This window comes from Trichosurus vulpecula, chromosome 4, assembly GCF_011100635.1.
Source record: "Trichosurus vulpecula isolate mTriVul1 chromosome 4, mTriVul1.pri, whole genome shotgun sequence".
NCBI classification, from domain to species: Eukaryota; Metazoa; Chordata; class Mammalia; order Diprotodontia; family Phalangeridae; genus Trichosurus; species Trichosurus vulpecula.
The window spans coordinates 260,972,986-260,996,486 of NC_050576.1; the positions used below are offsets into that span (position 1 = coordinate 260,972,986).

Here is a 23,501-nt window from a genome sequence, read left to right on the forward strand (position 1 = left end):
ACTGCGTATTGTCACCTTATTTATTTAACTTATATGCAGAGTACGTCATGTGAAATGACAGGCTGGATGAATCGAAAGCTAGAATTAAGGTTGCTGGGAGAAATATCAATAATCTCGGATATGCAGACAATTGTACTCTGATGGCAGAAAGTGAAGAGGAATTAAGAAGCCTCTTGATGAGGGTGAAAGAGGACAGTGTAAAAGCTATCTTGAAGCTTAACATTAAAAAAAAAACTAAGATCATGGCAATTGGTCCCACCACTTCCTGGCAAATAGAGGGAGAAAAAATGGAAGCAGTGTCAGCTATTCTTGGGTTCAAAGTTCAATGCAAATGGTCACTGTAGCCATGAAATCAAAAGATTTTTCCTCCTTGGAAGGAAAGTTATGGCAAATCTTGACAACATACTAAAATTCAGAGACAACAAAGGTCCATATAGAATTGTGGTTCTGAAGAAGACTTTTGAGAGTCCCTTGTACAACAAGGAGAGCAAATCAGTCAACACTTAGAGAAATTAATTCAGGCTATTTACTGGAAGGTCAAATACCGAAGCTGAAGCTTAAATATTTGGCCACATAATGAGAAGACAGAACTCATTGGAAAAGACCCTGATGTTGGGAAAGATTGAAGGTTAAAGGAGAAGGGGGCGGCAGAGGATGAGATGGATAGATAGTGTCACAGAAGCAAGGAATGTGAGCTTGGAGAAACTTAGAGATATAGTGGGCCTGGCATCCATGGGGTCACAAAGAGTCGGACATGACTGAATGACTTAAGAACAGCAGCCACATAGAAAATTCATGGTTGATCTTGGTTCAAGTAGATTCCTGGATTGTCTTTTTGATCAAATACTCATTCCTACTCAGGCAGTTTGGATAGTTTTACAAAGGACTGTCTTGTGATCTGAGTGCTGCATATGTAAAGGGAGACATGACTCCTAATTGACCCAAGACTCATATTTTGGAAGAGTATTAGGAAGATAGGTGGAGAAAGGCAAGCTGGGACTTTTTTTTATACATTTTTAAAATTTTAATTCCAAATTCTCTCCCTCTTGCCCTTCCCCCACCCGTTGAGAAGGTAAGCAATGGAAAGAGACTCTTTTCTAGGAGCTGTTTTCATGGGAGCATTTTTCCAGGTTGAGGCAGTGGGCTGAGGAGTCCACGGGGACTTTTAAGAAAGTCTGTCACTGTGCTTATACCAGAAGAGAAGACTCAGGATGGGGGCTCGGGCCACACAAGCTGTGGTGGAAAGCCTACTCTGAAAAATTTTCATCTTGTTGTAGCGGATAGGGAGCTGGCTTGGGAGTCTGGCACACTTGAGTTTGAGTGCTGCCTATGAGGAATAAGAATTCACCTTATATAGTACAAAGAGCCATTCCATTCTGATATCCAAGCCTTGTTTGCACCTAGTTCACATCTCTGATTGTTTTCACTGGATAAAAGGAATGTGGGGCAAATGGAGGTGGGGTGATAGATTGATTGACTCAGTCAACCTTCTACCCTTGAAACTGGACATAGTCAAAGGGACCTCAGACATCATCTACCATATTGCAGTCAAGCTCCCTCAATTTATGGATGAGGGAACTAAAGCCTGAAAGATGTGCCCAGAGTTGCACTAAATAAGGGCAAAGCTGGGATTTGAACTTGGATTCCAAGGTCGATGGGAAATTGCAGTGCTTTCCCCACAACACTGCTATGTTAAATTCCTCTCAAAAAATTTTGCCTCCATTGTGTGAACTAAGGGAAAACCAAGCTCTTTCACACTAGACAAAGAGAGTGAGGGTGAGCAGAGTGTCTCTAGAGACCATTCAGTGATGATCAGGGCTGCCAACTCAATAAAGAGGGAACACTAAGTCATCAGTGAGATTTCAGATCTCTTTCTCTCTGGGTCATTCTCCAGGTAATCGAGAAGAAAATCACTCTTGGGGATGCATTTCTTACCCTGAATGATCAGTGGCAATCTTTCAGCCACAGACAATACTTTAAAAAATTATATGGTGACCTCTATTTCTAGATAAGACAATAGGAAGTCACATTAAGGACTCAACTTGTTGAATTTGTATTATTCAACTTTTCCCCCTCGGTCAACATGATGTTAAACAGAGCCAGTTTTAGGAATCAGTACCAGAAATGGTCTTGAAACCCACAAATGTGATAGACAATGCATCACTGTGAACCATACGTATGGTTGTAGTTACTGCAGTTCTCAAACCTCAGCACTTTCCCTATACTTTCCTCTTTTCCCTATTCCCAGCCCCTTAAAATCCAGTTTTACTTCAATTTTTTTTCTATTGTTATCCTTTGCCTGCATTGCAATCCTTAGCTCACAAAATCACAGATTTTTAGAAGTTGAAAGAATCTCAGCATCCATCTATCTCACCCCTATCCATGTAGGCTCTCTGCTGTTACATCCCTGACAAGCTGTGGGTCATCCAGCCTCTGGCTAACAAGTTAAGCTTTTTGAGGCAGGCTTTTGGGGGTGGGGTGAAGGTTGGAATGGGATGTAGGACATGGGAGGCTGTTCAAGGTAAAGCTTTCTAATAATAAGTTGTATTAGTGCTTTTGCTTGCTATGAATACCTTGTGAATCTTTCTTTTATAATTTGTCTCTTTGGTTTGATGAATAAATCATTTGTAAAGCTTATTACTTCAATGGGAGAGGTATCCTTGGTGCACTCTAAAGATCCAGCGCCAATAATGGTTCATTTGGAACACGTTAAGGTGTCAGATTTTCTTAGCGTATTTCAGAAATTGTTTTACATTTTTTTTTCTGGCTGAACCTCTCTTGACACCAGTGAACTTAGGGCTTGTGATTGAATGATAAGTGCGCAAAAAAAGCAGCTTGAATGATAATGTCTCCATTTCGATGCCTACTTTCTGGACGGAGACCTTTTATGCTAAGTTCACGTGAGAGCACATTTTTATGACAAAATTATCACCTTCAGAAAGCTCACTGACTCAGGCAGGGCTGAGATCTGTCCTGTTGTAATGGATTCTGTGACAGGCAAATGCGCAGTAGTTTCCAAAAAACTCCATTGAAGGATATTCTGACAGTCACCTATATGCCGCTGAAATTTCCAAGACATTATTATGATTCATTATAGAAAAATGGTTAGACATCCTAATCATGAGATGTAATAGTATTAAAAAGGGGAAGAAAGACCAAAATGTACTATTCTCTTTGACACCCATTACCTGGGTTGTCTAGGTCACATTATGGAAGAAGTTCGTTTGTATTTTTATCTCATGGTTTTTATATGTTAAATCAAATGAGAGGATTTGTTAAAAAAAAGGCACTTAACACAATGCCTGGTGCATAGTAGGTCCTATATAAATTCTTATTCCCTTCCTCTTTCCTTGTTATGTGAAAACTTTCCCTTTGGGAAAGGCATGTGCCTGTCCAACTGGGATCTGGGGTGAGGGACCTCAGGATCCTTAAATGAGGCTCAAAATTTTCAGTGTGTTTGTTTGCTGAAGGAGAAATCACCATACTCTGATCAGACCCCAGAGGCAGCACAGACCACAGCAACTGCTTCATGCTTCCTTCTACTTCTTCCAGGCTTTGTGGATCACTTAGGGTCTTTCATAACAAAGCATCTCAATGCCATCATTCATTTTTCCTGGTCAGGGGTAATTTAGCTCCGACTGACCAATTTATGCTAAAGAAATTTCTAGAAAAAGATATATTTATAAGAATGCCAATCTATAGCTGAAGCTGTGTGTACTCTGGCCTCAGCTGGCTGCATTAATGCTGTTTAATTTGCACAAGTTGTTTTACTTAATGGACAAGGAACCTTAGGAAAAGGAAAGCTAGGTGACTCAGTAGATAGAGTTCTGTGCCTGGAGTCAGGAAAACTCATCTTTGTGAGTTCAAATATGGCCTCAGACATTTACCAGCTGTGGGAACCTTGGCCCTATTTGCCTCAGTTTCTTCATCTGTAAAATGAGCTGGAGAAGGAAATGTTAAATCACTGTAGCATCTTTGCCAAGAAAACCCCAAATGGGGTCACAAAGAGTTGGGCATGACTGAAATGATAGAACAACAACAAAAAACCTCAGGAAAAAATGTTTGAGAGTGTTTCAGGACACCATGATATAGTGTGAAAGAGGCTACTAATCTAATTACTGGGTGTAAAATGGCATACAGACTGTGGGGGAAAACCTCCTCACATCGAAAATTATATAAGGAGACGTACTTCTGTCTTACTGCCATTCTTATAACTTACTTATGTTATGGTGCTGAGAAATGAAACTGCACAGGTAACCACAACCCAGGAGATTGGGTCTGCTCATAAAAGCAGGTTGATTTGGAGTGGCCAAGTTAGGAAAGGTTAGTATTGTTTTTGGGCACTCAGGAGGACAAGGGAAGCTGGAGCTATCCCTTTTACATTTGCAAGTTGTCCCTGTCTGGACATAACTTCTATTTCATGGGGAGACAAGAAGTCTGTTAGAAGACACTGCACTCTCGTTTGATTTTCTTTCCTGTTTCTGTGCTGTATTTGGGAGACTGAAAAGGAGAGGAGACAGACTCCGAGCGAAAAGAGGTTTCTGCCTTGGTAGGGACTATACCATACCTGGGAATTGAATGGAATGGTACCTAGATAACATGTAGTGAATCCTTATTCCTCATAGGCAGGACTCAAACTCAAACCTTCCTGGCTTCCAGGCCAACTCTCTATCCACTACCACAGGATGCAAATTTTCCAGAGTAGGCTCTCAACCACAGCTCATGTTGCCTAAGCCACCATCTTGAGTTTCTTTTCTAGCATAGGCACAGCTGCAGACTTTCTCAAAAGTCCCTCCTGAGGTACAGAGAAAATGCTGAGTGGGAACTCAGCCTTTTGCCACAACCTGGAAAAATCCTCCTTCTAGAAAAGGTTCTATTTCACATTCCCTTAGCTGTGCAGATAAGGAAGAATATAAGCTCTTAGAGGGTACTTTTCTGCTCTGTATCCATGCCTGGTATATAATTTTCACTTGATAAATGCTTACTGAATTGAATGGAATGAACATAAACGTTGGTACTTAATGAATAAGAGAGTCTTGTCCACAAGCGTCAAAGTCATACATCCACCCATTTCTATGAGTGTTCTTTGGAGGCCAGTATACTTATATCACCCATGGGGAATCCAGATTTAAGAATGTTTGAGATATTGTTGCTCTGATGTTATATTTCTAATGTATCTTATTTTCCATAGGCCCTCTGGGAGGAGCTATTGGTTCAGGAAAGTAAGGTAGGTGGTGGTGGGGGTGGGGGAGTGAAAGGGAAGGGTGGTGCTGATGGAGAGGCAACCTCTGAATCCCCTGTGAACTTCCCTATACTATAGAAACCCACAGGGACACCCAGACAACCATTATAGTAATAGCTAGCATTTCTATAGCATCTGCTAGGTGCCAGGCATTGTGATAAAGACTTTACATATATTATCTTCTTTGATACTGACAACAGCCCTGAGAGGTAGGAGTTATTATGATCTTTGTTTTACAGCTGAGGAGCCTGAAGCAAATAGATGCTAAGGGACTTGACCAAAGTCACGTAGGTAATAAGTGTCCGAGGCTGGATTTGAACTCAAGTCTTCCTGACTCCAGGGCCAGTGCACTGCCCAGCTCACTAAGCATGTGAAATTGTGGAAAACTTCTTTTTTCTCAAGCTCGTAGCTTTTTCAGAGTGTTTGGCATTAAACCTGTGTTATCCCTCCCTTGGTTTTAGGCCACAAAAATATATATAAAGATTAAGATTTGGAAATCAAAGGGATGCTCATCACAAACTGTGGTATATGATTGCAATGGAATATAATTGTGCTATAATATATAATTTCAGAAAAACCTGGAAAGACTTAATGAACTGATACACAGTGAAGTGAACAGAACCAGGAGAACATTGTACACAGTAACAGCAATATTGTTTGATGAAGAATTGTGAATGATCTACCTATTCTTAGCAACATGATCTCTTTCTTTCTTTCCCTTTCTTTCTTCCTTTCTTTTTCTTTCTTTTCCTTCCTTCCTTCCTTCCTTCCTTTCTTCCTTCCTTCCTTCCTTCCTTCCTTCCTTCCTTCCTTCCTTCCTTCCTTCCTTCCTTCCTTCCTTCCTTCCTTCCTTCCTTCCTTCCTTCCTTTCTTCCTTCTTTCCTTTCTTCCTTCCTTTCTTCCTTCTTTCCTTTCTTTCTTCCTTTCTTTCTCCTTCCCTCCCTCTCTCTCTCCCTCCTTCCCTCCCTTCCCTCTTTCCTTCCTCCCTCCCCCTCTCATTTTTTCTTCTATTTGAGTCTTCTTTACGAAATTATTACCATGGAAATGTTTTACGTGATTGCACATGTATAGCCTATATCTGATTGCTTACCATCTTGGGGAGGGGGGAAGGGTAGGGAGGGAGATGGAGACAGAATTTGGAACTTAAAACTTTAAATAAAAATCCTTAAAAAATTGGAAAAATATACACCAGTTAAGCCATAACTTGAGAATAGGAGTAAGGATAAGCTGGTGATGCCACATACTCTCTTAGATCCTCTTGACTCATCATCCCTGACAACTTCCTCCAATATGTGGATTCCTCTCTTGCTTCTAGTCCTCTGCCTCTTTCTGAGCTTATAGCTGGTCCCTCCCTACTTTCTCACCCTCACTTGCCTCATAGACTCAGTCTTTATTTCTTATGACCCATCAGTTCCATCCCATCCTAATTTTCACAGCACCAGGCCCCTATTCAATCCATCGATCAATCAATCAATAAACATTTATTAAGTGCTTGCTATGTGCCAGGCAATGTGCTAAGCACCAGAGATAACAAAAGAGGCAAAAGACAGCTCCTGCCCTCAAGGAGCTTCCAATCTAATGGGGGAGAGCATAAAATAGGTATATACCAAGTAAGCTATATACACGATAATTAGGAAATAATTAACAGAGGGAAAACACAGGAATTAACAGGTTGGGGAAGGCTTCCTGTAGAAGGTGGGATTTTAGTTGGGACTTAAAGGAAGCCGGGGAGGTTAGGAGCCAACCTTCAACTCAATCTCAGCTGAGGCCATGGAAGATTTCTAGTAGCCTGATGCCTCTTGTCTCATAGGGCCAAGGGGAAAAAGAAATCTGCTTTATATTTATGTTAGTGGCAGAGTCAGATGACTTGGGTTCAAATCCTGCCTCTGACATTTATTATCTGTGTTACCTGATCCCAAATCCCTCATCTGTCAAATGACAGGTTTAGACGAGAGAGATGTTGAGATTCTTTCCAGTTTTAGATCTATGGTCTTATGGAATTATCTGTTAAAAAGAGTCACTTTCCTATGGACTGGCAATCTGTGTCTTTTGGTAAATAGGCCACTGTCCTGATAGCATGAATTTTCAAAATTTGGAACAATTTCTTGACTGAGTATTTAACAGTGGGAAAATGTGAATGGGAACGATGCATTTAAGGAAATATTTATTATAAATTATATCGTCATGATCATGATTAGTGCTGGCATAGTCCTTTAACTCTAGAAAGTTCTGACCTCCATAAATGAAGCTGGTAACAATGAGATTCACAGTACTGAAGATAACTCAGAATTTTTCAGAAATGAAATGAAACCTTTTGACCTTCTGATACTGTACTTCAGATAATTACATTTAATAATAAGACACCAAGAAAACAGAACATTTTAGCATGCCTGTTAGGAACAGAAGTCAATTAGGATAAGAAATATTGTACTTAGGATTTTTTAAATCTTTCTAGTGCCCCAAAGTGTGTCCATCTGGAAATTATGTCAAGGACTAAGGACCTATTTAATAATCTAAACAAAATTAGGTGGTGACCTTCTGCTTCCCTCCAGTGAATGTAGAAACAAATGATAATATTCAATAAATGGAATAAAAATGAAACCGGTTCTACAAATAAACCAAATAGACCCTAAAAGGAGAGATATTTGCATAGATGATGCTTTTTTGGTGGCAGGATGTTTTGGTCTTGTTTCCCTAGGAAATACTTTTGAAATTTCAATTTGGGTTGTTTAATGGAAGTCAAGTTGCATTTCAGAGTCTGGAGCATGTGTGGCTAAATATTTAGTGAAAGTGCATTTTGTAGAAGGAATTCATTAGCCTGACCATCTCTCAGTTTCTCTCTCTCCCCCCTTCTCTGTGTCTCCTCCACCTCTCTGTGTCTCTGTCTTCTTCCCCCTTCTCTCTTTCTCCCTCTCTGTCTCTCTTTCTGTCTATCTCTGTCTCTCTGTCCCTCATCCCCCTCCGTCTCTCTCCATTTTCTCTCCCTCTCTCTGTCTCTGAATTTTACTTCCTTTCTCTCTGTCTCTGTCCTCCCATCTCTCTCTTCCCCCTCTATCTTTTACCCTCTCTCTTTCTCCTTGTCTCTAACTCCTCTCTCCCTATCTGACTTTTTCTCTCTCTTTACCTCTCTCTCCCTCCCTTCCTCTCTCCTCCCACTCTCCACGTTTCTCTTTTTTCCCCTTTCTCTTTCCCTCTGTCATTTTTTCTCTGTCTCTTTTCTCTCTCTTTCTCTTTCTGTCTGTCTATCTCTCCCCTCTCTCTTCCCTCATCTTTCTGTATGTCCCTCCTTCCCTCTCTTTCTCCCATCTCTATCTCTGTCTCTCCTTCCCTCTCTGTCTGTCTCTCTCCCCCTCTCTGTCTCCCTCCTCTGTCTCTGTTTATCTTTTTCTCTCTCGATTCTCTCTTTCTTTCTCTTTCATTATTTCTCTTCTCTCTCTTCCTCCCTTCTCTTTCCTTCCTCTCTGTTTCTTATTCTCTTTCTCCCTCTCTGTTTTAATGCCTCTCTCACTCTCTCCTCCCTCTGTCTCTATCTCTCCCTCCCTCTTTCTCTTCCTACCTGTCTCTCTTACTCTCTTCTCTCTCTTTCCCTCTCTCTGTCTTGGTCTCTCTCTCTCCCTTTCTCTTTCCTTCTTTCTCTCTATCTCTGTGTGTCTGTCTCTCTGGTTCTCTCTCTGTGTCTTTCTTTCCCTTTTCCTCTCTGACTCTCTCTCCCTCTATCTTTCCCTCTCTCTTTGTCTCTATCACTCTTTTCCCTTCCCTCTCTCTGTCTCTATCTCTCTTCCTCTCCCCTCTGTCTCACTCTCTTTCCCCTCTCATGCTTCTCCCATCTCTCTGTTTCCCCCCTCCTTCCCTCTCTCTTTCTCTCTGTATCCCTTCCTTCTTCTTTGTCCATCTCTTTCCATTTCTCTTTCTCTTCCTCCCTTCCTCCCTCCTCCCCTTCTCTTCTTTATCACCCTCTCTTTCTCTATAACTCTAGCTCTTCCTCTCTCTCCTCCTCTTCTCTTTGTCTCACTTTTTCTCTATCTCTCCCTCTGTCTCTTTCCTTCTCCCTTCCTCTTTCTTTCTCTCTCTCTGCCTTTCTTCCCTCTTTCTCTGTCTCTCTTTCTTGTAATTTAGATTTTATCCCTCTGCTTTCCCAGTAAAATCTTGCATAAATGATTTCTTCTAGCTTCCCATGATCAGAAAACACCCTGATCTAAACAATAACCCGATTTGCCCTTCTTTTATGAGTTTCTAAGTCTTGTAAGAACTACTTGTCCATCAGGTACACCATACCTAGCAAGTGTCTCTAATAATCCAAACCCAACATTCCTCTTCCATCTGCTTCCTTTCCTCTCTCCCCATTCACATGTGACATCTCATCGAATGAATCCATCTTACCTAACCAGACTAGGATACTTTAGCTCTGAAAATGATGGATACCAAATGGCCAAACACTGAAGGAACTAATTAAGTTCTTTGCATCATCTCTCTGAAATAAAGTCGAGTCTTCACTTTCCTACTCGAATAACTATGTGTGTTCATTTTAATCCATTATAAACACTTTGGGGTGATGACCATTTCTCTAGCTCAATTTGTATAGTGCTGACACAGCATCTTGCAAAGATAGAACTAAAGAAATGCTTTGGGCTAATGATACTTGAAGCATGATGTGAAAAAAATTATTAGGAAAACAAATAGACTAAGTGAGTTTTTTTTGTCACATTAAGAAGTAGGCAAAGAATTTTGCATTTGTTCACGTTTAAGCGTGGAAATCCTATATACCAAGCTTTATGATTTTACCATAGCCTGAACTACCTTTATGCATAATGGTGCTTTGGGGTCAATGGCTGCATCTCCAGAATGGAAGAATTTTTTTCTCCAACTAAATGTTGTCATTTAAGTCATTTTTAGGGGTGTGTGGCATGATATTCTATGTCAGGGCATTCAACGACCAGAGGTCCTGTTCTGAGATGTTCTCCCAATTTCTCCACTGGCCAGATAGTCAACTGGGGAGGGGGTGAGAAAGATGCACATTCTCAGAACACACTGAAGGTGGTCCAGGTAGATCTGCTCCCCTTTGGCAGGTTAGTGGGATCTGCCACTAGATTTAATGGTGACTTTGTGTTTCAGGATCATTTATAATCCACAAAAATGGTTCCCAGAGCACTCAACTCTGCAGAATGCCAAGGGGCAGTCCCACCTAACCTTTCATCTCTCAAATTCTGATCAGCCTTGGAGTGGAACTTGGGTGGCTGGGAAGTACATCTCACACTGCTGTTGTACACTGGAGGGTGTTCTACCTGAAAATCCTAGGTTAGACTGATAGCTTAGAGGATTACTTTTAAAACAACCTTTTCCAACCAGCTCTCCTCTGAGCCAGGGAAGGACTTACATCATAGCCTAGAACTCACTGTATCTTGGCACATGGCAGCCCAGAGCTTTGGCAGGAAATCTTGGCAAAATATGGCAGACTGTAAATTCCACAAATTAATGAAAAATGTGTTGGGGAGAATTGGCTTGAAGATAAGAAACAGGACTTTCCATCTTTCCATTAAAGATAATTTTATTTCCTACTGTAGCATACTTTTGTTGTTATCTAGAGATCTAAGCCATATTTACTTTGGCTAATACAGCAAATATACATTAAAAAATTAAATGAATATTTCAAGCAATTCTTTTTTAAAAATTAATTAATTGTTTCAGTTTTCAACATTCATTTTTACAAAAGGTTGAGTTCCACAGGTAATTCTTAATATCCTGATACAATATGTAGTCAATTCTGAATTCTGAATGAAAGCACAAATTAATAATGATCTTAAATAGTAGATGTATCTTTTAAAATTTTAACATTTTTTTTTCAGTAGGGGGAAGAAGGAAGGGGATGTACAGGTATATTTGATTTTCTGAGAATTTGCAATGTGATAATGAAGCTGTGGTGGGAAAATGCAATTCAGGAGGAGTGGAAAGGTACATTTTGGATTAGGTATTAAGAGCCCTGAGAAAGAGTGTGAGCTTTGCCACTAATTAGCTACATGGCTTGGCAGTTGGCTTCACTTTTTTGGGCTTCCATTTCCTCATTGGTAACATGAAGAGGTTAGACTAAATGATCTCTAAGGTCTTGGAAAACTCAAACAATCTTTGAAATCTAAAATTTTTTCTGCAACCTACTCCATGAAGGGAAGAGATAGCAGGCCCTCCTAGACTAGCATAAAGCAGTAATATATAAACAGTATCAGAGCAATCAAGTTTGCAGAATGCTAAGGGACAGCCTCTTCTTTTTTGACTACAGCTTTATCTTTAGCAGGGAAAGGGATCAAAGAGCCCCTTTTTTTAGGTTGTTTACTATGGCAAGAAAAAGCTAACTGGGTTAGTGAGAGAATGAATAAAATAATTAATTGAATGGAGTTATTAAGACTTGAGGATGAGACTCTTCCAAGCAATGAAGTTAATCCGTCAAGGGCTAACCAAGAATATTATGGAAGTTACATATTTCCATTAGAATGAAAAGGGAATTAATTGGCTTATTATAGAATGGGAAAAATGTTTATAAAGGATTCTTGAGGATATATTTGGCAATAGATTTGATAGCCAACATGGTCTCTTTACAGGTTGCCTTTATCTGGGATTCTGGGAGGAGAAAACCATATTTGCCTCTATCTCGGAGCTCGAAAGCAAATGAACGCTTGATGCCAATGTCATAAGCCCAGTCTGCAGATGAGCCTGAGGTTGGATCTGTAAAATATAAGCATTACATTAGAGGGGACAGTTAACATTTTTTTCCCTAAGAGGAAATTTACCGGAGCAAAATTATATATATATTGAGGTATATACTGGACAGTCTAACTAGAGAAACAACTGCTCTTTGTAAGGCTATGTTGCTTAGTGTCTTGTTTAGGCAGAACCAATTGATAACCACAGACAACACACGCTTTTAGTGACTCAAATAATACAAATAGGACAACATTTTAAACATTCTTGATATGTGGCTTTGACTCCATTCTACATGGTCACGTGTATACACAGACACACACACATGTTGACTGACATTGAAGAAACCATAATTTTAAAATATTTCATCTATAGCAGTATTAAAATAAATGCATATTCCCTGAGCATACATTAGCTGGACAAGAAAGGGAAGTAGTTTATGAGTGTGCAAATGGGCAGGGATTGACATAAACAAGGGGTTAAAAGCTGGTCAGTTTATGGGCAGGTAGGTGGCGCCATAGCGCACAGACAGCTGGGCTTGAAGTTAGAAAGACTCATCTTCCTGAGTTCAAATCCAGCCTCAGACATTTACTCCTATGTGACCCCGGGCAAGTCACTTAACCCTGTTTGCCCCAGTTTTCTCAGCTGTAAAATGAACTGGAGAAGGAAATGGCAAACCACTGCAGTATCTTTTCCAAGGAAGCCCCAAAAGGTGTCATGAAGAGTTGGACACAACTGAACAGCAACAACAAAAGCTGATCAGAATAGTTTCCTGGCCTAAGGGGGTAAGAGATGATATAAAAGGGGAAGCCAGCAAGCATTTATTGCATGCCTACTATGTGCCAGGCTCTGTGCTAAGTACTTTGTTTTTGCTGTTTTTGAGGCAATGGGGGTTAAGTGACTTGCCCAGGGTCACACAGCTAGTAAGTGTCTGAGGCTGAATTTGAACTAAAATAAAAAAAAGAGCTGGTCAGAGCTAATTTGCAGAGTGAACTATTCACCTAGATCATAAAGATCATAAAGATCACAGATTTTTGTGCGTGAAGGAACTTTAAAGGCCATTTGGCCCAGCTCCCTCATTTTACAGCTAGTAAAGCTGAGCGGCTCCTAGAGTGGAAGTGATTTGTCTGGAGTCTCCCAAGCAGTAGTTCTCCAGGGTGAATTTAGACTCAGGTTCTTTGTCTCTAGAAGTTTGCACTGGAGCACATTGCCTCCATTGGGGTCACTAAAACACACACACACACGCACACACATACACAACCACACAACGACCCTGGGCATTCCTGATCACAGGTCCAAGGCTCTACCCACTGAACTCATCAACTGCCTGGACAAGAGTCGTAGAGGGTGAGAGGGTGTAAGTGGACGACAATCTGCTAAGTGGGAAGGTCAATGAGAGAGGATGGCCAGAGGTAGCAAATAGAGCAGTTTCAGAGGACACAAGGAAATGTTTATTCAAGAATTATGGAATGTATGTCAATGAAATCATATATACCATTTATTAACGACCCTGGGCAAGTCACTTAACCTCATTTTTCTCAAATATGCACATGCATATAGGGAGGGAGCAAGAGAGAGAGAGAGAGAAAGAGAGAGAGAGAGAGAGAGAGAGAGAGAGAGAGAGACAGAAAGACAGAGACAAACAAAAACAGAGACAGAAAGACAGACAGAGACAGACAGAGAGACAGAGAGACAGACAGAGAGAGGTAGAGACAGAGAAAGAGAGTGACAGAGACAGAGAGACAGAGAGATAGAGAGAGACAGAGAGAGTCAGAGAGAGAGATTAAGATTAAGATATGAGGGAAAATACCTCTATGAGTAAAAGATCAAATGTATAAAATCAGTTAAACCAAGGAAGCATATAACCTCTCATCTCCCTTATGATCACTCTAACGATCTATTTATTTAACTTTGTTCCTTAGGAACTTGGCTTCCAAAACACAATCCATCAAGCTCCACAAATACCCTTTGAAGATAGAAACAGCCCTCAAAGAAAATTGTTAAATAAACATGCCCTTCGGCAAGGGAAAGAAACTAAAGATTGAACTCCCAATAAATGTTTGGTGTTGAGGAGGATGAAGAAATAAAGTGTCAACACATACCAAGTCTGCTGATTTGTTGCCCCTCGATGAATATTATCCAATTAATAACAAGAACAATACTACTAGCAGTTATCCAGAGTGTCCGAAAAGTCTTAGTGCTGTTTGACTCTTAAACGGATTAAAAATCCATTAAGACTCTCTGAACTTCACTCTTTCAGCCAAGCTATGATTTCATTGATATACATTCCATAATTCTTTAATTTATATTTCCCTGTGTTCTTTGAAACTGCTTCATTGACTCACTCTGGCCATCCTTTCTCATCAACTTCCTCACTTTGCAGATTGTGATCTACCTAGACCCTCTCAGCCTCTATGACTCCTGTTCTGGCAGCTGGTGGGTACCGGGGACCTGGTGTCAGGAAGACCTGAGTTCAAATCCAGTCTCAGATACTAATTAGCTTTGTGACCCTGGTCAAGTCACTTAACCTCACTTTCCTCAATTGTAAAGTGAGGATGATAATAGCACCTATGTAACTGGGCTATGGTGAAGATCAAATGAGATAATCTTTGTAAAAACACTTAGCAAAATGCCTGGCACACAGTAGGCTCTATATAATTGATTATTCTTTTCCCTCTTCCCTTCCCATCCTACAAGTTTGACATAGATTGGTAGTAGAGTACCTGACATCTACATAGAACTTTAGGGTCAACAAAGTGCCTTACATGTTTTATTTCAAGTAATCACAACAGCCGTATAAGGTAGGGACCACTGATGAAATGATGGTCAGAAAGGCTAAGTGAAAAAGACTCATGATGAGAAAAGCTATCCACATCCAGAGAAAAAAATGCGGAGTCTGAATGCAGATCGAGGCACACTATTTGCTCTCTCTTTTTTTCTTCTTTTTTGGTTTTGTTTCTTTCTTCTCGTGATTCATTCCATTGCGTATAATTCTTCTTTACAACTTGACTATAGTGTGCAGAAGTTTAATGTGAAGGTATTTATAGAACCTATATAGGATTACATGCTATCTTTGTGGGGAGGGGGAAGGAGAAGGAGGGGAAGAAAATTTGGAACTCAAAAACTTGTGGAGCTGAGTGTTGTAAACTTGAAATATAAAAAAATTTAAAAAAGGCTAAGTGATATATGTACAAATGGCTATGGCTTCTCTCCTACATCATTAATCATCCAGGCAATGGACATTAGGATGGCTAGAGTAGTGGTGTGTGGGTGGGTATCTTTCTGGAAAACCTTGGCCAGTTTCTTTCATGGTGGTCCCAGTCGGTCTTAACCACTAATTTCCAGAAGTTGTTGGGGGTTCCAAGGATTATAGAGAGCATCTTTATTCCACACGGAATAGCTTTCTTTCTGTGAGATTTCCCGTTTGGATTAATAGTACTAAATGGAGAAGATATGCATTAATGGTAGGCAGTCATTTGTGGCAATTTTCCCCTAATAATGCAGTGGAGCTGAGAGTGATCTCTCACCTTTTATGATATACAACGGCAATTGTTACATTTTCCAAACCTTAATTTGCAAAGAAAAAACCATGGAAGGTAGAAAGCAAGGGCAGACGAGAGAAGTAGTTATAGAAAGTGTGCACTGCTCCGGATAGAACGGGTGGAACGTAACCTACGGCTTCTCATTTATCTACCTATGTGTCTGCATCCTCATCAACAAAGCCACACGTTCTGGTGTTACTAAAGTCCATCGGCTGATTGGCCTTTGATGGACAACAGCATCGCAGGAAGGACAGTAGAGGGGTCGTTAGAGGTTATCTGGTCTAACTCCTCATTTCCAGAAGAGGAGAAAGGATCAGTTAATCAATAAACATTTATTAAGCACCTACTGTAGCTAAAAGGTGGGGATGCAAGAGGAGAAAAGATAGTCCCTGCCCTCAAGGAACTCACAATCTAATGGGGAAGACACCATGGATCACTGAACTTAATGATCAGTGAAGGATCAGTGATGTTGTGACTTGCCCTGGGTCAAAAGGGCAAGCAGTAGGTCTGGAATGGGAATCTAGGTCTTAGGATTTCCACATTTGGCACTCTTTCTATTACATTTGTAAATTTGTAATAAGAGACTGCCTAATGATTCTTAGACATTTATAGAGGGTAGGACACCATTGACTGGGTGAATTTTAAACTTAATGGTGCACTTATTTAAGGATCTTTATTATTAGGACCTATTAGCGTATCAAAAAGGCATTTTCCCAGTAATAAATTATTCTCGTATTTATGCTTATTTGATTGGAAATCTACCTATTGATTTTAGAAACTTTTTCTTGAGATGCTGAGTCATCAGGGAGGAAGGTTAAATGATCAGATACATATAGGAGCATTTTGAGAAGAGATCTCCAGAAAAACCGAGTCTATTAATCTGATGATTTTTAGTGGACTTTTAGTGAGCTCTAATATAGACGAGGAACATAGGGAGCTCAATAAGAGACAACATGGTGGAATAGAAATGGCACTGGATTTTGGAATCAGAGAACCTACGTTAAATCCTAGTTCCATCATTAAATAACTGTATAACCTCGGGAAACCTTGGCTTTTAGTGACTGAATTAGTTTAAGTGTTCTTAACTTTTTTTGGGGGGGCATCTCATTCTCCCCACCCCAACCCCCACCATGGCAGTCTGCTGAAGCTTATGAACTCCTCAGAATATTTTAAATGCATAAAGTAAAATATGTAAGATTACAAAAGAAACCAATTACATTAAGATGATCTTTAAAATAATTTTAAAATAGATAATTTAAAAAATTAAAATAATTTTAAAAGTAATTTTTCCCCATTCAAGTTTACAGCCCCCCCCCCGGCAATCTGCGGATTCCAGATTAAGAGCCCTTGGAATAGATGCTCTTCAAGGTTCTTTATAGCTCTAAATTTGATGATACCTCAAGTGACAGTAAGACTATCAGTGATATACCTTTCATCAGCAAGGCATAAAACCTAGAAGGTGGTATGTTCTCTTGGGCCTTTCACACCTGGCATCCTAGTAGGTGCCATTATGCCAGGGTAGTACATTGAGTAGTGTCAACCTCATGGGCAAGACCTCTTCTCTATATGTGACCTTCCTTTGGTCCACTTTACCTTTAGTTTCATGCTGGGTCTTGGGTCAGTTTGGGAGGGGAATATAAAGACTCTTGAGTCCCTAACTCATATGGTGCAGTGCTTAGCACAATAACTGGCACATAGTATGATCTTATTTTATTTTATTTTATTTTATATTTTTTTGGAGGAGGGAAGGCAGGGCAATTGGGGTTAAGTGACTTGCCCAAAGTCACACAGCTACTAAGTGTCTCAAGTGTCTGAGACTGGATTTGAACTCAGGTCCTCCTGACTCCAGGGCTGGTGCTCTACCACATAGTATGATCTTAATAAATGCCACTGGTTTATCAGGGTGTTATAATGGGTACGCTAGATTAGAGTTGGGAATATCTGTGTTAAAATACTATTTCAGTTGCTGTTGTTCTGCCTCCATTCTCAAAGAGGACCGTTACATCAGGAAGGTGATGCCATGACAGCAAGTGAATTGGATTTAAGTGAGGCAGGGCTGTGTGAGGTCACCAGCCTCACTATCTCCTCCGGAGCCATCTCAGTCCAGTGGCAAGATATAGATCAGAACAACTGGAGATGGCCCTGGATCTTGAGACCTGTTAAAGACCTTAACTGCTTCAGTTACAAACTACCTGAATAGGTCTGAGCATGTTATATAACCTTGTGGTATGAATCATCTCTAAGGTTCCTTCCTGAAATCTAGGACCCTAAGACACAAACTAATGTATTTCCCAGTAGGGTCCCTGGGTCATTACCCTGGCTGGTGCCCTGGTTCCTCTAAGACTAAGGTTCCTTTTTATTCTCACCTACCTTCTCCTTTCCCCTCACATATGTCTTCTTATTTGTGAAATAATTGATTTTTATAAAACTTTGCAGAGCGGTTTACCTACGCTATCTCATTTGGTCTTCACAAAACCCCTGTGAGGTGGGTGTTATTATTATCCCCATTTTACAGATCAGGAGACTGAAGCTGTGACAGGAAAAAATGACTTCTTAGGCTCACACAGCTAGTAAGTGTCTGAGGGAGGATTTGAATTCGAGTCTTTCTGTCTTCCACTGTTGACTTCTATGCCGGGCATCCACTATACCAACCTAGCTGCCAAGACTTTGCCTTTCAAGGCAAGAGCGTTCATAATGGAATCATGTTCTCTATGCTGACTATCCTATAGAATGTAGGTTCCTTGAGGGTAGTGACTATTTAATTTTTGTTTTTGTACCCCCAGATTCTAACAGTCCCTGGCACATAATAGGCATTTAATTTGTGCTTAGTTAGAAAATAAGCACATAAGGCTTTGAACTTGGAGTCAGAAAAATCTGTCTTTAATTCCCTCTTTAAATACTTACTACAGTGTGACCCTGGGCAAGTCACTTTAATACTTTGTGCCTCAGTTTCCATATCTGTAAAATGAGGGAATTGGACTAGGTGGCCTCTAAGATCAACTAATGGTTCTAAAATCTATATTCCTGTGGTTTCTGTTCTGGTTGGAGTTAATCTTGGATTATCAACTAGAGATAGAATTTCCTGTTTATGTAATAACTGTAATGCAAATGTATTGAAATACAACAATTTACGTCAACATATGGATAAGGACTGGACCTGTGATTTCATTGTTATAGGAAACTCCAACATGAGAAAATTATCTCTACCAATGTAGGTTGGCAACTTCTAGGTAGCTTTTAGTCTTAGAGAGTTGCCTGAGGCACAGAGAAGATAAGTGACTTGTCTAGGGTCACACGGTGTGACAGGACTTGAATCTAGGTATTTCTGACCAAGAGGCTGGCTCCCTGCCCTCTGTGCCATGTTGCCTCTCAAATGCCCACTTATTAACAAAACAGAATGAAGACTCACAAATTGTTGTTGCAATGGGTCCATAGGCATATTGTGTTTCATATCGAGTTGCTAAAGCTTCTGTGGCAATTCTGGAAATTTTATGCTGGAGAAAAAAGAACAGAGACAATAGAAGATTAAGCCTATGTTGACTTAGCATCCAAACAGTTGATCAATTCAGTGAAAAAAAATCTTACAGGTGATCTGGCACAGTGGAGACCCACCTAGAATGTTTTCCAGTAGCATATGTCTGTACAATCTTAACACGATCAAAGTATCAAATGATTTCTATTTATTAATTTCACCCAAATTAATCAATAAACAAACATTTATTAATCACTTACTATGTGTTAAGAAGTGCACTAATTCCTGACATAGGAAGAAAAAAATGAATCAGTCCTTGCCTTCAAGGAACTTATATTCTAATGGAGGAGATGATATATGCATGTAGCTCATAGTGTGGGTGTTGTTCATTTGAATCTAATTCTTCAGGATCCAATGGACCATACTGTCCATGGGGTTTTCTTGGCAAAGATATTGGAGTGGTTTGCCATTTCCTTCTCCAGTGGACTAAGGCAAACAGAGGTGAAGTGACTTGCCCAGGATCACACAGCTAGTGAGTGTCTGAGGTCATATTTGAACTCAGGTCTTCCTGACTCCAGGCCCAGCGGTCTAGCCACTGAGCCACCTTACTCCTTCCAATAGTGTAGTAACAACCCCTGACTCTCTCCAAGGGCTGGGTCAGGCTCATTCATCTCACCTATATACTTTGGTAAGTTAGTTGGTTCCCCATGGTGAGGGTCCTGTGGCTACTACTTTAACTTTCAGATTCCTGGGTAATAATACTTACTAACATTATAGCCTATGAGCCCCCATTGGTGTATGTCCCATGAACAAATTGACTACTAATTCTCAATCAATCTTAACCAAAACATCTACTGAAAATGCAAAACAAGGATATGATATTTACATATTATTCTATCTATAAATTTCAAAATCTCCTACCAATGCACATAGTATATGTTGGTAGAGTAGAACATATTTGAAGTTCTAGCGTATCAAGACACATGTATAAGGAATACGGCTGCCCAGTGAAACTCATATCTCTAGAACCCTAGATTTTGTTGTCCTCTTCCTCTCTCTGAAACTGTCCGTGAAACTTTGAGCAAGTCTTCTGTGTAGAACAGATGCTTAACCTGAACTGATCTACATTATGCTTGACAAAATCCTCGCTAGACATGAGGTCTCAGCCAGACCAGTTGATTCTCTGGGCTGCCTCTCTGCTTCTAAGCTGTTCCTCTGATTGGCTGGATTTTCTGTAATCTCATCAACAGCTATAGCATGCAACACTTCTGGATTGATTTTTAAATGACACATTTGACTGCAGTAATGATATGCTCTATTCCCCAAGTTAAGAAAAAGCAATGTACTCTATTATAAAGTTGGCAAAATGTTTTCCAATTCTGCTCCTTTTAAGGCTTCGATTTGACTTCTCAACAATGACAGGGACAACGTAGAGACATAGCTCCTATCTTCTCTTCTCTCTTCTTCTCTCAGCAATGTCAGGGGGCAGTGCAGAGAAGTATCTTCTAGAAGTATCTTTTCAATAGTAAGTTATAAAAGGGAGTAGAGTGTTTTTTTCTACTCTCTTTTGTTCTTCACAGCAAGTCATAATAGAGAGTAGAATATAGTCTCTTCCTTCTTTGCAGTGGTTGGCAGTGAAGAACACTCCAGCTTCTCATTGGCCAACCAATCTTCATAGAAACAAATGACAGTGAAGAGAGAGAGAGTTGGGGGGTCTTCAACATGCTTCTGAAATCTGTCTTTTCCTTTTTAACACTTTAGTTTGTGGTTAGTAATCAAATTCTTATCTTCTGTCTATAATCGGATAAATTTTATTTGTCTTGTAATCATAGAACCGAATCATAGAACAGTTCTGGTGTTCATATTCCCTAAGTTATTAACCCAGAGTCTTATAATTCTTAAATTTTTCACATGTGAATTACTGAAACGAATTGTGTTCTTGTAGTTAAATTATAGTTCCTGTTCTTATGCACATAGCAAATACTGCTTCAGAACGCTGAGGGAGACTTAACTCAGTAACTTCGAAGCCCTGAGCAGAATTATCTCCTACACAGGTGAACTGTCAAGGCAGACTTAACAACTGCTTTCCTCAGAAGCAGACATGCCCCAGCCAAGGGAATAGTCAAGGGTCATCCCCTTACATACAAATGTGAAGAATGAACACAAGGTAGTTTTGGGAGAGAGGGCACTAGCGGTCCCCCCTTAACCTTGTCCCTCCCTCATCATTGAACCCTTTCTTGAACAAAGAACATTTAAGCAAAGCCAACTGACACAGCTTGACAATGTTTAACAATGCACCCCATATTTCACATCAGTTGTTCCTTACCTCTCCACTGAGCATTCATAGTTCTTCAGACTGTGATTATTCACTACAGTTCATCAGAGTTCAACTCCCTTTTGTGTGTTATCAATTATATTATTGTGACATTGTGAACATTGTTCTCTTGACCCCAATACCCTTTCTATTGTGCCACACTTCCTTAATCACATATGTTGGAGTTCCCAAATAGAGAAGATCAAGAAGGCTTCATGAAGGTGACTCGAGCTGAGTCTTGGAGGAAACCAAGTATCCCAAGAGGCAGGGGTGAGGAGGGAAGAGCAATCTAAGGATGGGGGCACACCCAAAGTAAAAGTACTCCTTTGTTCCCACCCAGCACAGTCTTCCTTGCTTAATCTTTCTTTACATCTTCAGAGCCTTCTCAACTCCAGAGAAGCTGCTTTCCTCTAACTATGGGGCATAAGTAGGTGGGATGGAAGAATTCTTTCTTCCTGCCTTTCTGTACCTCCTGTTTTCTTGTCAATCCTTCAACATCTGATACTTTATGCCACCTATCAAAGCACCCTGTAGTTATGGAATTGATGTCATCGATACTTCTTTCACATTACTATTATGAGCTAACGCTACCACTGCTTCTTCCTCAGAGGGATGATTTTCATCCTATTTGTAAATGCTTCAAGAGAGCAGGGTCTGTGAGATGTGAATCATCACTGGAAAGGAACAGTGCAGAATAGTGTTACTGTCACCTTCACAAGCTTTCTTAGGTTTTTTATATATGGCAATATGTGTGTATACAGTCAACAGGACAAGTTACTGCATTTCCCCCCAATCAAGTACTATACAAAGATCTCTGTAAGTGCTTTTATTTTACCGAGAGTATTTTGGGTATGCATGTATATGCATCTTTTTTTTCCTGTAGCCTCCTTTTGAAATGAAGTACCAGCTCTATTAGTTGGATGAATCTTTTTCACACAATCACAAAATCAAGGATCTAGAGCTGGAAGGGGTTTCAATAGCCATCTAGGACCACCCTTTTATTTTGTAGATGAGGAAGCTGAGGCCCAGAAGGGCCAAGTGACTTTCCTAAGGTCACACAGGTAATAAGCATCAGAGGTGATATTTGTATACAGGTCCTCTGATGGAGAGAAGGGTCCTTTTTGCTGTACTATGCTAGGAGTTAACATTGCCAATTTCTTTGTCTAGAAGTTGTCTGGTGCCTGCCTATAAAAATGATAGTAATAACTGTAGGCTGTAAAATTTTAGCACCTACTGAACACCTAGCAAGATATGAGCTAAAATTGGTGACCGGAGCTAGAATTATAAATTGCTATTTTTCACGAGCTAACAGATGACAAATCAAGATACTACAAATTATTGTTGAGTTGTTTCAGTCATGTCTGAGTCTTTGTGACCCCATTTGGGTCACATTTGGGGTTTCCTTAGCAAAAATACTAAAGTGATTTGCCATTTCCTTCTCCAGCTCATTTTACAGATGAGGAAACTGAGGCAAACAGGACAATGTGACTTGTCCAGGGTCACACAGCTAGTAAGAGTCTGAGGCCAGATTTGAACTCAGAAAGATGAGTCTTCCTGATTCCAGACCTGGGAATCTATCCATTGCAACACCTTTGGTTCAGTTGTTTTCGATCATGTCCACCTTTTCTGGCTCCTTTTGAGGTTTTCTTAGCATAGATCTTTCCCTCTTAGCATAGCCATTTCCTTCTCCAGCTCATTTTACAGGTAAAGAACTGAGGCGAACAGGGTTAAGTGACTTTCCCAGGATCACACAGCTATTAAGTGTCTGAGGTCACGTTTGAACTCAGGTTCTCCTGGCTCCAGGCCCAGCCCTCTGTCCACCTGACTGCCTAATACTACAAATATAGACCTCAAAATATCCCCAAGAGCTCGACTAAATCAGTGATTTTCACAGATTGAGCTGTTATCCACAAAACTTAAGAGCAATGTCTTTAAAAATAACAAAAAAAGTCAGACCAGCGATTTTATCTATGCAGGGAGCTGCCGATGTAGAACTCCTTCTGCCCACACAGGTCAGCACCTTTTCTGAAATCTATAGTCTTAGAGTTGCCTAGAGCCAGGGGGAGGTGAAAGGCCTGGCCCAAGGTTACATAGCTAGTACTGGTAGGAGGTAGCACTTGAACTCAGGACCTCCTGACTTCGAGGCTGGCTCTTTATGATGCTCTGCTGCCTTAAGAGCAGTGATTTTAATAGATGCTTATAATGAATACTCGTTGTCTCCAAGCTGTGAGGAACCAGAAA

The 23,501-nt window shown here is 40.3% G+C and overlaps 1 protein-coding gene across 1 annotated transcript in view; it reads right to left on the reverse strand.

The window, feature by feature from the left end:
* Nucleotides 1–11,768: 11,768 nt before the first annotated feature.
* The window catches only part of CPA3 (carboxypeptidase A3), a 36,832-nt gene continuing 25,099 nt past the window's right edge, over nt 11,769–23,501 (reverse strand). Inside the window, exons 10-11 of the mRNA XM_036757420.1 lie at nt 18,884–18,968; nt 11,769–11,956 (exon numbers count right to left, since the gene is read on the reverse strand). Coding sequence (XP_036613315.1) covers nt 11,769–11,956; nt 18,884–18,968 — 273 coding nt within the window. The remainder of the gene's footprint in view (nt 11,957–18,883; nt 18,969–23,501) is intronic.